Source organism: Pinus tabuliformis, chromosome Q (assembly GCF_031772625.1).
Source record: "Pinus tabuliformis cultivar Carrire ecotype Pingquan chromosome Q, CPIR1, whole genome shotgun sequence".
Classification (NCBI taxonomy): Eukaryota; Viridiplantae; Streptophyta; class Pinopsida; order Pinales; family Pinaceae; genus Pinus; species Pinus tabuliformis.
Window position 1 is genome coordinate 1,233,221,837 of NC_142296.1, and position 16,591 is coordinate 1,233,238,427.

At 34.4% G+C, this 16,591-nt stretch overlaps 1 protein-coding gene across 1 annotated transcript; it reads right to left on the reverse strand.

Annotated features, from left to right (window-relative positions):
- Window positions 1–11,440: 11,440 nt before the first annotated feature.
- LOC149224271 (putative disease resistance protein At1g61300) lies at window positions 11,441–14,167 on the reverse strand. The gene has a single exon (XM_089388137.1). The coding sequence runs from the start codon at window positions 14,165–14,167 to the stop codon at window positions 11,441–11,443; it is 2,727 nt and encodes a 908-aa protein (XP_089244263.1).
- Window positions 14,168–16,591: the final 2,424 nt, after the last annotated feature.

A 16,591-nucleotide genomic window follows, 5' to 3' on the forward strand; every position in this document is an offset into this window, starting at 1 on the left:
CCAAATGTATGCCCCTATTGATATCCTTTTTCCCAAAAGAATGAAATTGAAAAGATCAACAAAGAACTCCTCGAAGGCAATGTTATTCATCCCAGCACCAACCCTTATTAATCTCTAAAGGTCATGTTTCTAAAGAAATATAGTTAATGGCGCATGTGTCCAGACATTAGGGCCCTTAACAAGCTCACTATCAAGGACAAATTTCCTATCCCAATAGTTGATGATCTGCTTGATGAACTACATGGTGCCAATTTTTTTACCAAGTTGAACCTCTGCTTAGGCTATCACCAAATACAGATGAAGGAATTTGACATTCCCAAGACAACCTTCTAAACTCATGAAGGTCATTATGAATTCTTGGTCATGAAATTTGGTCTCTGTAATGCCCCATCTAGTTTTCAGAGCCTCATGAACCACCTTTTGAGACCATATCTCACAAAATTTGTCCTGGTATACTTTTATGACATTCTCATCTACAAGATAACATGGGACACTCACCTTCAACATGTTGACTAGGTATTGCAACTACTCCAAGATCATAAAATATTTGTCAAATTATCAAAGTGTTCCTTTGGTATGGAAGAAGGAGAGTATTTAGGACATATTGTGGTCTGTGAAGGAGTGGGGGTTGATCCGAAAACGATTCATGCAATGAAATATTAGCCCCAACCAAAAACCTTAAAGATTTTGAGGGGACTTTTGGGTCTCACAAGATACTATCGCAAATTTGTTTGCAATTATGGATGCATTTCCTGACCCCTCACTAATATTCTAAAGCAAAAGTCATTTATTTGGACAGGCATAGCTCAACAAACCTTTATGGTTCTCAAACAAGCATGTGATCCACTCTAGTATTGGCCCTACCAGACTTTACAAAACCTTTTGTGATTGAATGTGATGCTTTAGGTATGGGCATTGGCATAGTATTAATGTAGGAAGGTAGACCATTGGCTTTCATGAGTCAAAAACTCAATGGAAAGCATCTGGGTCAATCTACATATGAGAAAAAAATGATGGCCATCTTACATGCAATAGACACTTGGTAACCATACTTATTGGGGCGTTGTTTCCAAATATGCACTGACCATCATAGCCTAAAATATTTCCTCAAGCAACATTTATTGTCGCCACAAAAAAATAAATGGCTTGCAAAAATGTTGGGATATGATTATGAGATAATTTACAAGAAGGGGCGTGACAATGTAGTGGTCAATGCCTTATTGCACCAATTTGAGGATGAGGGAACCCTTTTATCCCTCTCTCTACCCATACCAGATTGGATTGAAGAAGCCCATCATGAATGGTTCTCCCACCCATCTCTATCCCAGGTCATTAATAGATTAAGAGAATATCCTAATTCCTTGGAGGAATACTCTTGAAAAGATTAAATTCTTTGCTACACGATCGATTAGTTCTAGCCCCAACCTCCACCCTCAAAACTCGCATCTTGGGAGAGTCGCACTCCTCTCAAGTCACATGACATTGAGGTTTTCATAAGACTTATGCACAAGCACAACACTCTTTCTTTTAGACTAGCATAAAGAATGACATTCTTACTTTTGTAGCCAAATGTGATGTATGCTAGTGCAATAAAGGGGAAACAATCAAGCTACCTAGAACCTTACAACCATTTTTACTCCCTACTTCCATTTGGACAAATGTTTTCATGGATTTCATTACAGGTCTCCCAAATTTAGACAACAAATTAGTCATCATGATGGTTGTTGACAAACTTTCCAAATATGCTCATTTTTGCGCTTTACCACACCCCTTTACCCCAGTATTGGTGGCACAAGTTTTCATGGACAAGATCTTCAAACTACATGGCATACCAACTTCCATTGTGTTTGATCGAGACCCCACTTTCACCAACAAATTTTGGCAATAAATTTTCAAGCTACAGGGCATGCAACTCGAATTGAGTACAACTTATCATACCCAAACTGATCGTCCAACAAAAGCATTCAACAAATGTTTGGATACCTCTGGACTCTAACTTCAGGATGGTTTTTTTTAAGGTATTCTTGTTGTTGTTGTTTAAACTTAGAAAATGGTTTTAAATCAATTTTATTATATATGTTTATATGCTATTGTAAAAAATAGTAATGTGTTGTAAATATTTTTTTGTTGTGTAAATTATGTGGAAATTTTTCCTATGGTTTGAGGACCCTGGGATGGGTACTCACGGGATCATTACCATAAAATTTCCTTATATTGATCTTTGGAATGTAGTATTTCCATGGTGTTGACTTGAAGCCTTGATAATGTGGATCTTTGATTGAAAATTCATGATTATGGTCCTTCAATTTAAAATTTGTGCTCTCCAATTGTGAAATCATATTGCCTATATGATATTGATTCACAATAACATGCTTCTTCTTATGTTCATGATTTTCTTGGATCTCCACATCCCTTTTAGGAAGCCTCTCCAAGAGAAGATTCTCCTTGGAAATCATGTATTTGTGTATTTCTTCCTTATTTTCATTCAATAATTAGTAAAAATTAGCAAAATTTGAAATTTACAATAATAATTAATTATTAGCATTGTATATTTCAATTTTTACTAATTATTAGTATGCCCATTTTTGCTGCCTTTCTAATCATTTAATAAAAAAGTACAATGGCCACAACATTCATGGAAATAGTTCATAAGCTACATGGAATCCCCAAGATTATTGTAAGTGATAAAGATTTAATTTTCACTAGAATTTTTTGAATAGAACTATTTTCTTATTTGGGTTCACAATTAGCCTACAACTTATCTTATCATCCTCAATATAATGGGAAAACTGAGATTGTGAATAAATGTCTAGAAGTATATATTCACTGTTTTACATATAATAAAGAGACACAACAGGTTAAGTGATTATCCTTGGCAAAATGTTGGTATAAGACATCATTCCATACATCATGAAAAATGTCCCCATTTATGGCACTTCATAAATATCATCATCCATCCATTGAATCACCCATGAAATAGAACACAAAAGTTCAAGCAATGTAGGACCACATAGAATAGCAACAGGAAGCTATTAATCTATTGAAAGACAACTTAGTTATAACATAAAATAGGATGAAACAACAAACAAATCAACATTGTTGTGAAAGGGAATTCGAAGTGAGTGATAAGATATTTTTAAGGCTAAAACCATAGAAATCAATGTCCCTCAAGCAACATTTAAAGGGGGAAAATAAATTAGCACCCAAATATTAGTGGTCATAATAAGATGTTGTAGAGTATTGGAAACATGGCTTACAAATTGGAGTTCCTTTATCTTCATGTGTAAATCAATCTTCCATGCTTCTAGAATAAAGAATATAATTGGTGACAAGGTCCTAGCTCAAACTAGTTCACCAAAGATTAACAAAAAATGAAAAGTCATACTAGAACTAAAAACAAATCTTGAAATAAGGATTAAGTCGTGAAATCGAACAATTTATAAGGAACCAATCACTGGGAGAGACAACATGAGAAGATGAGCTCTTTATGTAAATATATTAATAGCTAATCAAATGTTGAGGACAAGACTTGAAGGGAAGGGGCATGTTAAGATCTAGACAAAGCTCGATGTTTATCACAAAGTCCCATGTAAAGATCTAGATGTTGAGTTATATTTCTAGTGTTATATTGATGATGTCAGATAGACTGTCTAATTGTAATTATATCATTTCTCTTGTGTGTGTGTGTTAGGAGACCTACTTTTAGAATGATATCGTCTCATGTAAGTTGTACATTTGTTCCATTGTAACTAATGTTGCCCCCTCTAAGAAGTTTATATTTCATTCTTATAATTGTTTTTCAAGGCATGAATCTATGTGTTTCTTTGTTTTTAAGCTATTTTGGTTTTTGTTGTCTAACATGATTCCATTTAGCATTTGATGATATCATAAAAGCTATGGTCTTTGAAGATAAAAAAGGAATTTAAAAACAATTATCTTACCTCGTTAACTTATCAAGAATTTGAATAACGTCAATGCCAAATATAAAAATGTAATCACATTAAAGTAAATTACAATATGAATAAAATAGATAAGGTACAATCATTAATTTGATTACATTTAAATCTAAATGTGTAAATATAATGTTAATGAGAATTTAAATTCTAATCTCAATTATAATGATATATTGTCTTATCATTAAATCACAATTTAAAGTACTTTCAATTTGTGATTAAAATTTAAATACCATCACATAAAACCATTATCACATAATAATAATAATAATAATAAAACAACTAAATTTGGGGAAAAAAATTTAATTGATTTTTTTTTTGGAAAATAGTATCTTTTTCCATAACAAAATAAAAACGATAATAATTAATAAAATAATTTTCAAAATAATTTTTAGTTAACGACATAAAAATGTATTTTTTTTTTAAACTTCACTTTTTAGTGAATGGAAAGTTTGAAGTCTCACCATGAAAAAATTAATTAAATTTATTTCAAAATAACATTTACTTATACATAGCGAGGTATAAATATTTTTTGAAACTTGACTTTCATCTCGTAATTTTCCCATATGATGATTTCCCACCACTCCTTTGGACTTCTCTTAGGTGGTAGTGGAGGTTCTCCTAGAAAATGGTGAAGAAAGTTTGGAGGAGAAATGGATGAGGAATGAATTAATGCACATAAATTGTTTAAATTATGCATCCCTATGGGAAATATTGGAAATATTCTCAAAGATAGGCAATCATGTATCTTCAAGACACAGAGGTGAGGTAGAGTTCTTTCATCCCACACTCTCATGTTTAATGGTCCATGGTCCACCCAGACTCTCTAACCTCTTTAGTTTCGAGAGAACCAACTTCTCTAACCTTAAATATCCACTTGGATTCCCCATCCCCAACTCTCTCAAGTTATTGAGAGATAGAAACTTCAACAGCTTTAAATTGGGCAACTGCTTCAAAGGAGATAACTCCATTGTGGTTGCAACTACTCAACTGTACCATTTCAAGATGTTCAAAATTGCAATTGGACAGACTTGACCCAACGTAAATGTAGAGCTTTAGACTCTTTCCCTTCTTCATCTTCTGTGTGTCCCAAGGAAGTAGATCCCCCATGATGAAGTCAAACGATCCAGGAACCTCAAGTCAAAGTGCCTCATCTCCGACCAGGTTCCCGCTATGCCATCTTTAATCACTAAGCTTTTTTCATCTATCTTTACTTTCAACTCCGTCAAATTTTGGAGACCCTTCAAACTCTAAATAATTGCAGGTGCTTCCATTTCCATACTTAGATCTTTGACTAGTTGGAGTCTGCTCATTGAAGTAAGTTCAAAGATCTCACGCAGAATCCTCTCTAGATCAAAACAACCGACTAAATTAAGATTCTTCATATTTTTTAAATCTTCAATCTCAGATGGCAATGATTTTATATGCCAACAACCTGAAAGATCCAAAAATTGAATTTTAGAAAGATGGCATATCTCTTCATCCAATTCTTCGATGCGGATCTGATTTAATGAGAGAAACTCAAGATGCCTAAGTTGCCCCACTGACATTGGGACTAATGTTATTTGGATGCAACCGGAGAGATTCAAAACGCTGAGAGAAGTCAAGCTGAGTAGAAATTCTAATGGAATTTCTTTCAAAAATCTATTCTCTTTTAAGAAGAGACTCAGGAGCTTTGAGCATCTTAAATCAGTGGGGAGAGCCCCAATATAATTATGTGGAAATGGTATCCTTGTGCAATTCTCATCATGAGCCTCTAGGAAATTTTGCAGATCTTGGCTTCCCATAAATAAGCAATTCCCCTTATCTCTTTGGGCTATATACCTTGCCACGTCACAATAACATCATGAAATATTATGCAGTTATTCCAATCCCTGCCACTAGAAATCTGGAACAAGTAGCGGTCTACAAGGAGCTTTAAGTAATTGTGGCCAATGGCCATGACCATTAAATGTGTTCCTTGTTTGCTCTTGACTAGACTTTCTCCGATGTACATATGTATATGGATGTAAATACTGCCATGATCTATGTTATAGAGCTCCACTATGTAGTATGTTGTTATGATGTCATGTTGTTATGTTGTTATGTTGGTTTGCTTTCAGCAAGGTGATCATTGTAAATGTTGCATCGAGCTAAGTTATAAAGCTCCATCGACAATATATATTTTTCTTACAACATCTTTGTGGTTATAGGTGTTGTTGAACACCGAGGATGGTGCTCCCCCAAGGGAGAGTGTTCTGTAACAACCCTGGTGAAAATTTCATGTAATAAAAGTAAATAAAGGCAAAATAATAACCACGGATGATGGGACACTTATTTCAAGTTGAATTTTGGGTAGAATCCTAGTGATGGGGATCACTTGTGATTGTTTATGGCTAAGGAAATTGGCAAAGGCAATGGATAAGGCTTTGGAAAAACAAAATCGCATTTTTCGCACATTTATTTATGAAAATAATGGAAATTAGGAGAAAAAGGAGGTGAAAGGCCATGGGTTGCATGTGAGGAGGAAAATGAATGAAAATAATGGAAAATCAAGAAAATAGAGACCTCATTCATAAAAAGGCTTCTGAGGATCAGTTGGTAACCTTTTGTCAGTTCAGTTTTGGAGCTCTCTCGTTATTCTCTCTCTCTCTCTCTCATACTCTTGGAGACTTAGAGTTTTCTTGGAGCTCTCTCATTATTCTCTCTCTCTCTCTCATACTCTTGGAGACTTAGAGTTTTCTTGGAGCACTCTTGGTGGGTGTGGCATGCTTGGATTCTTAGACCAAGAAGGCAAAGGAAGAGTAGGAAAGCGCAAGAAGGCATCATGATCAACAGTTATATCACATTTTCTTGTAGGTACCGAGTTGCATGTATGTTTCCTTCATTAGTTTTGGCATGCATGGCACATGCATGTGGTTTCTTGGTTCTGATCTGTCATTGGCATGGAGGATTGCCTGGATTGACAATGGATTACTTAGCCTTGCCATTTCCTAGATAGCCATGGTGATTGTGGGTTTACTTTCATTGTTTTTTTTGTTGGTTTTCATGTTTCCTTAGCTTGGGTTGAGTTATTAGTTCTTAGAAGCCCTGGTTGGACAAACTCTTTGGAAGCCCTATAACAGCTTGGTTTGAGTTACTAGTCCTGGAAGCCCTATAATAGCTTGGTTTGAGTTACTAGTCCTAGAAGCCCTGGTTGGAAAAAATCTCTAAAAGCCCTTAGTGGGTTGAGTTTCTAGTCCTAGAAGCCTTGGTTGGAAAAACACTCTAGAAGCCTGGCAGCGGTTGTGGGTTGAGTTACTAGTCCTGGAAGCCTTGGTTGGAACAAACACTCTGGAAACCCTGGAAGGCTTTGAAGGAGACTAATCTGATGATGGTTTTGTGATGTATGAACGCAAGGTGGAATCATTGTTTGATGGGTTGAAGTGGATGGCCTCTAGAATCTCTGGATGAGTTTTGATTGATGTGTTCTTTGAGATCCCATATTCATGCTTGGAATATGGCATGGAGGTGAATGAATGAAAAGAGATTTGGCTCAGTCATTCTATGGTCGGGTGGAACGTGGAAGCCCCATCCCGGGTTTGGATTTTGCATCATTAATGAAAGTGTATTTATCCTTGTATTTATATGAGCATTTTGATGGATTATATGTGGTTTATATGATTGTACTTTCATGAGTATTTCTACTGCTATTATGCTGGTTATGTATGTGTTTTATGACAACAACTATGTATGGCTCTAATCATGTTTTTACTTGTAATTGAATGATCAATGTATCTATGAACTAATGGATGGAATGACAATTGATGTGTTAAGGCATCAATGGTTCTTAGTGATTCTCATTTAAGTAGGAGACCCCTATGCTCAGAAGTGTTAATTACACATGTAGATTTCATGTTTAACGAAATGCCTCTCGTGGCTAGTAAGGGTCTAGTCAAGCTCTTGAACAAGTGATTGCTTTAGTACTATCATTTCCATGTTATTTTACTGATTTGAAAAGATTGTTCAATTCTGGGTAGTGACCTAGGCTTTGGGCCTGAGAAAATGGCTCAAATCCTAGAGTTGCTGGCATAGCACTGACAATTTTGGTCTATAGTGGATGGTAGGCAAACATGTGAGAGCAAATTTGGGTCTCTAATCGCCCTCATGCCTATAGCATGGGAAAGACTAAGGCTTAAGTTTTCCAAAAGATCAGTAGGACCCAAAGGCAAGCTGTCTAAAACATTGGATTGGTTCATGAGGGTCATGTAGCTGATGATTAATGTTTGTATGGTGTGTTTCCATTGGTCCACTTCCTTAACATGACTTAGGAGGTTGAATCATATTGTAGTGGCCTCTCGTCACATGTTTACCTCGGTTTCCCAGTTGCTTGTGTAGGTGTGGGAGGAGGATGTTACATCAGACTTGAGGACAAGGTTTCTTTTGATCAAGGATGTCAGTTTAGGGTCCAACCCTAACCCATTTATTTATGTAATAATCCCAAGGGGCCTATTTAGATTCATAGTTAGTTAGTTGAGTCAATAAAACTTGTAAGCAGTTTTCCACATTAATAATATTTGTAAGTGGTTGACCTGCATTATAGATAATAGACCACAATTAGTTATAAATGAGCCATAGTTACTAAATAAAGTGGTTAACCCATATTATGCAAGGGACCACTAGTAGTTAGGGTTTTGGATATCATAAAGCTATAAATAGTATTAGAAAACAACGAAAGAATCATCAAGTCTTACTGTAATTGAGCTCTGCTCTGTTGGAGGTTGCCCTCTTGAAGAGGCAAATGAACATTGTATTCTTCTTCTGCATAATAAAATATTTTTGTAGTTTGTCTCAATTCATGTGATATTTTTGTGTTTTGGGCTATATTGTTTCGTATTTCTGGCATTCTAGTTTTCTTGCATGTCAAGTTCATAACAAGATGGGAAGTTGTGTCCTCACTTAATTTAACTACTACATCTTTTTCCCTAGATTGTTATGCCTTATTGCCATACTACTTCTCGACTACTTGTGTCCTGTTGACTCTAACTTCAGAATGGTTTTTTTTTTTAGGTATTCTTCTTGTCTTAGAAAATGGTTTTAAATCAATTTTGTTACATTTTTTTATATGATATTGTCAAAAAGAGTATTGTGTTGTAAATATTTATTTTGTTGTGTAAATTATGTGGAAATTTTTCTTATGGTTTGAGGACCCTGGGATGGGTCATCACAGGATCATTACCATCAAATTTCCTTATATCGATCTTTAGAATGTAGTATTTCCTTGGTGTTGACTTGAAGCCTTAGATAATGTGGATCTTCAATTGAAAATTCATGATTATGGTCCTTCAATTCAGAATTTGTGCTCCCCAATGGTGATATCATATTTCTTATATGATACTGATTTGCAATAACATACATCTCCTTATGTTCATGATTTTCTTGGATCTCCGCATCCCTTTTAGGAAGCCTCTCCAAGAGAATATTTTCCTCGGAAATCATGGATTTGTGCATTCCTTCCTTATTTTCATTCAATAATTAGTAGAAATTAGCAAACTTTGAAATATACAATAATAATTAATTATTAGCATTGTATATTTCAATTTTTACTAATTATTAGTATGCCCATTTTTTCTCCCTTTCTCATCATTTAAAAAAAAAAGTACAATGGCCACAACATTCATGGAAATAGTTCATAACCTACATGGAATCCCCAAGATTATTGTAAGTGATAAAGATTCAATTTTCACTAGAATTTTTTGGATAAAACTATTTTCTTATTTGGGTACACAATTAGCCTACAACTTATCTTATCATCCTTAATATAATGGGAAAACTGAGATAGTGAATAAATATCTAGAAGCATATATTTATTGTTTTACATCTAATAAATAGACACGACGGGTCAAGTGATTACCCTTGGCTAAATTTTGGTACAAGACATCATTCCATACATCATGAAAAATGTCTCCATTTATGGCACTTCATAAATATCATCCTTCATCCATTGAATCACCCATGAAATGGAATACAAAGGTTCAAGCAATGGAGGATCACATAGAATAGCAACAAGAAGTTATCAATCCATTGAAAGACAACTTAGTTATAGCATAAAATAGGATGAAACAACAAACAAATCAACATTGTTGTGAAAGGGAATTTGAAGTGATTTATCATATATTTTTAAGGCTAAAACCATAGAAATCAATGTCCCTCAAGCAACAAAAGGATGAAAATAAATTAGCACCCAAGTATTAGTGGTCCCAATAAGGTGTTGTAGAGTATTGGAAACATGGCTTGCGAATGGGAGTTCCATTATCTTCATGTGTAATTCAATCTTCCATGTTTCTAGAATAAAGAAGATAAGTGGCGACAAGATCCTAGTTCAAAATACTTCATCAAAAATTAACAAAAAATGAAAAATCATACTAGAACTAAAAACAAACCTTGAGACAAGGATTAAGTCGTTGTGAAATTGAACAATTGAGAAGGAACCAATCAGTGGGAGAGACAAGATGAGAAGATGAGTTTTTTTATGTAGATATATCTATAACTAATCAAATGTTGAGGACAAGACTTGTTCGAAGGGGAGGGGCATGTTAAGCTTTAGACAAAGCTTGATGTTTAGCATAAAGTCCCATGTAAAGCTCTAGATGTTGAGTTATATTTCTATTGTTATATTGATGACATCAGTTAGACTGTATAATTCTAATTGTATCATTTCTCTTGTGTGTGTGTGTGTGTGTGTGTTATAGGAGATCTACTTTTAAAATGATATCATCTCATGTAAGTTGTACATTTGTTCTATTGTAAATTAGCGTTGCCCCCTCTAAGAGGTTTATATTTGATTCTTGTAATTGTTTTTCAAGGCATGAATCTACTTGTTTATTTGTTTTTAAGTTATTTTGGTGTTTTTTGTCTAACATGATTCCATTTAGCATTTGATGATATCATAAAAGCTATGATCTTTGAAGATAAAAATGGAATTTTAAAACAATTATCTTACCCCGTTATCTTCGAATTTGAGTAACACAAATGCCAAATATAAAAATGTAATCTCATTAAAGTAAATTATTGTAACAATTTGAATAAAATAAATAAAGTACACTCAATATTATTATTATTTCAATCTTTGAAATAATATATTAATAAACATTTAAAATATAATGTTAATCAAAAGCTAAATTCTAATCTCAATTATAACGATATAGTCTTATCATTAAATCACAATTTAAAGTAATTTTAATTAGTGATTAAAATTTCAATACTATCGCATAAAACCACTATCACATAAAATAATAAATAATAATTAAATTTAAGGAAAAAATAATTAATTAACATATTTTTTGGAAAATAAAATCTATTTTCCATAACAAAATAAAAACAATAATAATTAATAAAATATTTTCCGAAATAACTTTTACTTAACGACGTAGAAATGTATTTTTTTGAAACTTGACTTTTTAGTGAACGGAAAGTTTGAACTCCAACCATGAAAAAATCAGTTAAATTTATTTCAAAATAACATTTACTTATACATAGCGAGGTATAAATATTTTTTGAAACTTGACTTTCATGTCATCATCTTCCCATGTGATGCTTTCCCACCGCTCCTTTGGACTTGGAGGACGAGGAGGAAGACGAATAGAACGAATAAGAGGACCAGCAGTAAGAGGAGGAGCAGGAAGACGTGAAGAATAAATTAATGCACGTAATTTGTTTAACTTATGCATCCCTATAGGAAATCTTCTCAAAGATGGACAATCAAGTATCTTTAGGACACGGAGATGAGGTAGAGTTCTTTCATCCCACACTCCCGTGTTTAATGGTCCACCTAGACTCTCTAACTTCTCTAGTTCCCAGAGAACCAACTTCTCTAACCTTAAATATCCACTTGGACTCCCCATCCCCAACTCTCTCAAGTTATTGAGAGATACCAACTTCAGCAGCTTTAAACTGGGCAACCGCTCCAACTGAGACAGCTCCGTTATGTGCTCGCAACTACTCAACTGTACCATTTCAAGATGTTCAAATTTGCAATTCGGCAGACTTGACCCTCTGTAACTGTATAGCTTTAGACTCTGTAGCTTCTTCATCCTTTGCATGCCCTCAGGAAGATCCTTCGTGGCGAAGCCAAGCGATCCGATGAAGCTCAAGTCAAAGTGCCTCATCTCTGACCAGTTTCCCACTATGCCATCTTTAATTGTTGAGCTTTTGTCATCTATCTGTACTTTCAACTCTGTCAGATTTTTTAGACCCTTCAAACTCCAAATACTTGCAGGTGATTCCATTTCCACACTCAAACACTTGGCTAGCTGGAGTCTGCTCAGTGAAGTAAGTTTGGAGATCTCACGCGGAACCATCTCTAGATTACCACAGCCATCTAAATTAAGATTCTTGAGATTTTTCAGCTCTCCCATCTGAGATGGCAATGATTTTAGACCTTTACAACCTGAAAGATCCAAAAATTGAAGTTTAGACAAATGGCGTATCTCTTCAGGCAATTCTTTGATGGGGAGCCGACTTAATGAGAGAAACTCAAGCTGCCTCAGTTGCCCCAGTGATGTTGGGATTGATGTTATTTCGGTGCAGCCGGAGAGATTCAGAACCCTGAGAGAAGTCAAGCTGAGTAGAAATTCTGATGGAAGTTCTTTCAAAACTCTATTTCCTTGTAAGAAGAGACTCGCGCGATTTGAGCATCTCAAATCAGTGGGGAGAGCCCCAATATAGTTTTGTGGAAATGATATCCTTGTGCAATTCTCAACATGAGCCTCTGGGAAATTTGTCAGATCTTGGCTTCCCATGAATAAGCAATTCCCCTGATCTCTTTGTGCTATATACCTTGCCACGTCACGAATAACATCGTGAACTCTTATACAGTTATTCCAAAAGACATCCTTCCTGTCACTCACAGTCTGGAACAAGTAGCGGTCTACAAGGAGCTTTAAGTAGTTTCGGCCAATGGCCATGTCCATTAAATGTGTTCCTTGTTTGCTCTTGACCAGACCACCTCCGATCCACATTTCAACTAATTGGCGCGAATCAATTGCTTGGCCATCCTCATACATACCGCAATACAAAAGACAATCCTTCACCTTTGAATTAGGCAGAGCATCATAACTCCATCGTAACAGTGCATAGAGTTGTGCATCAAGGCCAGAATCAGTAGCTGGAAAAGACGGATCCACATTTCTCATGGAAGAGAGACAAGTATCCCATTCGTCTACACTAGTTTGGCCGATCACTGCTGCGACTATGTTTATGGCCAGAGGCACACCTTTGCACTGCTCCGCAAATCCTCTGGCACGCTCTTGTATCTCCATAGGAACTTGGTCGTCTTTGAAAGCCACTCTGCGAAACAGCATCCAGCCTTCATCTCTAGAGAGGGGTTGTATTTCAATGGACTCCTCTGCGCCCATTTCTCGAATCAGATCCTTCCTCCGAGTAGAGAATAGGACTTTACAGCGTTCATATTCCCCCAAAGCCACCTCTAGTTCCAACCGAATCCTCAAGTCGTCCAATACCACAAAAACTTTCATTCCGTAATATTTGAACCTATAATATGGGAATTTTCTTTCATCTAAAACAGCATTCAAGTCAGAAATCTCATAATCCTCAGGAACTTTGACCCAAATAACATACCAGATATCACGGAGCTTTTCATATTTGTCACGGACCATTTCCAGGAGAGACGTTTTGCCAACACCGGGCATGCCATAAACACCAAACAGGCCGGAATCTCGGCCGTCGTCGTCAAGCCACCTCTCCACTTGGGCTCGAGCATCCATAATCCCCGAACCTACAAACTTAGAGGCAGCTTTGTCTCGAAGTACTGCCTCCTCTTTATGCAACGGTTTTAATGAAACAAAGTGCAGAGAAGTCACCAATATTGACAGGTCGCTCTGAAAGCCATGATAAAGCTGATCAAAAAGTGCATTCCATGCTCTTTTTTGTTTGGAGGGTCTCCTGGGATTGTTCACCACCCAGTCGAGACAGCGTTGGCGCCGTCCCGAGCAATCAATTAGGCGCCTGGCCTCTGAAAGAGAATTTCGCAGCAATTGCAACCAAATATTCACGAGCTCAAGGGGAGCTTTCTGTGGATCTCGGAAAAAGAAGGGGACAATATCTTGTAGAAGGCTCTTCATGCCCCTCAAGTCAGTTTGGACAATCTGACGGTTATCCTCGTTAATAAGATCAGTGAGCTGCTGGATGACTGGGTCGATTATGGCGTTGCGTGCTACCCTGGTCACCATCGCCATGGCTTTCTTGCTATTGCGGGAGATCAGCGCAGAGAAAAAAGAATGCTGGGCGTATATCTGCGACAGAGACTGCAGAAATTCTGAAGAGGGACTATGATGGAAAGCAAGGAAGTTGGATTGTGCGTATATCTGCGGCGGTGCCTGCAAGTCAGCTGAGGAGGGACTGATTTAATATATATAATATTAAATCTAAGGAATATATATTATTTTAATATATAGTAATTTATGAATAAAAAGTTAAAATAATTATTTAATAAAGAAAAATTATCTTTATCTTGAAATAATTAATAATGAAGAAAAATCATCTTTATCTTAACATGAAATGATCAAAAATCATCTTTATCTTAACATGAAATGATCAAACAACTAATAATTTAATTAATGGAAACTATATTTTCTCTCTCTATATATATAATTATTGTTACATTAAAATGTTATTCTTACAATTTAGTATGTTTTTCTTATAAATTAATATGAACGAGATGTATTATACATAAAGTTAATATGTAACATTTAAACAAAAATAACCTCGTCATAAATAAATTGTTTCATTATTTACTTTAAGTAAAATAATTTTACATTTTTAAGAACTTGGTATGTGTTGGTTTTTGGTGGTTAAAACATTTCAATAATATGTTTTCCACTATGAGGAAATGTGTAAACCCCTACATTCTCAACATGGAATTGAGATATGGCATATTAAGAACCAACATAAATTCATCTTAAGTTCAAATCTATTATACATTCATCTTAAGTTCAAATCTATTATAAATTCATCTTAAGTCCAAATCTATTATCATGTACTAAAAGAGAGAAAAATTTAAGAAAAAGTTTGCATCTCTAAAAATTTGAGCCCTCTTAATGTATGAAATATTTAAACTTTTCATTAAAAGAAATAAGAGTAATGGATGTAATGCAATTGTAAAAAAAATAAATAAAAACAAAAAAAAAACCATAAAAATTCACTTTCAAGGAAAAAATAAATTAATCATAACACATTAAATTAAATTAAAGAATTAAAAAAGTAAAATAAGAATATTATAAATAATAATAATAATAACTTTTTCTTTTATATCCAGAGGAATTAACAACCTAGGGTGGTCTTCTACTTGCATGACACTAGGTCCATTCCAACCACTATCATTATAACCTTTAGGTGCTTACCTATATCTCTTCCGCAAAAACACAAACGAATCCATGAAATGAAACGTCAAACCTCCTCACACATAAGACTTTATTTTCATGGTCATTTCCAATTGAATTACCCTTGATATCTAATAAAAAATAATTAATAAAATGAAAAACATATATTAATTTTAATATATACTAATTCATTAATAAAAAAAAAAAAATTATAATTTTCATTTATTAAAGAAAAATACAAATCATTGGATATATATATATATATATATATATATTACCAATTATTATTTTGTTAAATATTTTTATATTATGAAGATAATGCTTCAAATGGAATGTTTGACATTGGATAATTATTTGGTGTAATTTTAATTATCTACTCATTTTTTTAAAAATTGTACTATATTGATAAATATATGGCATCCATGCTAAGCTCTGGTTTACCAAAATAGGTAGAGGGTTTATACTTAATGTCATCAAAAACCATAGTTTGAGCTGGTCTTGATCATGATCATTGTTATCATAATTACAAGATGGGATTGTGAAGCCATGAAAACTAAAAATACATCAAAACAAAGTTATAGAAACTGTTGAGCTTACTACTAGTGGCCTTTCACCACATGGATGCCATCCCATTAACTAGATGGAGCAGGATGTATAGGGTTGTTAAGGGGCGGTTATGCTCTTTCAGGAAGTAATGTCGCCTAAGTCACCAAGTTCGTGTTCGAGTTCGGCTACTTTGAAATTCGAATAAAGTTCGGCAACTAAAATTTTGTCGATAAAGTTCGACATATAAAAATTCGAAAAAAAAATGTATATATATAAAAAAAATCAATTTAAAGTGAAATTCAAAGTCCATAATGCACATTGCAAAGACATAAGATTATTGGTCAAACATTTAAATCATTTCAACATAATTTTATAAACCATGAAAGCGAGTGCCAAATTCCAATAAAAAACCAAGTTCCAACTTCCATACATAGTCAACAAGGTGAGACATTCATCATAGACATTGGCAATTTGGCACACATATCAAATTCAACAAAACCATGAGCCATATCCGATTTCATATATTGAAAAACAATCTGATAAAAAAATATTCGAAATATATGATAAAAAAAATATTCAAAATATATAAACTCCAAAGTTTAAAGTAGGTTCGCAGTTTTAGAAAATCAATATACTAATAAACTTATTCATTTTAAAATCAATATTAATCAATTCCACAACTATGGAGAATAAACTTTTTATAAAAGTTACACGTAATGAGAGTAAGTGTTTAAA

Excerpts from the sequence above, each read along its gene's own strand:
- LOC149224271 (XM_089388137.1), bottom strand. The coding sequence starts at position 14,167 with ATGGCGATGGTGACCAGGGTAGCACGCAACGCCATAATCGACCCAGTC.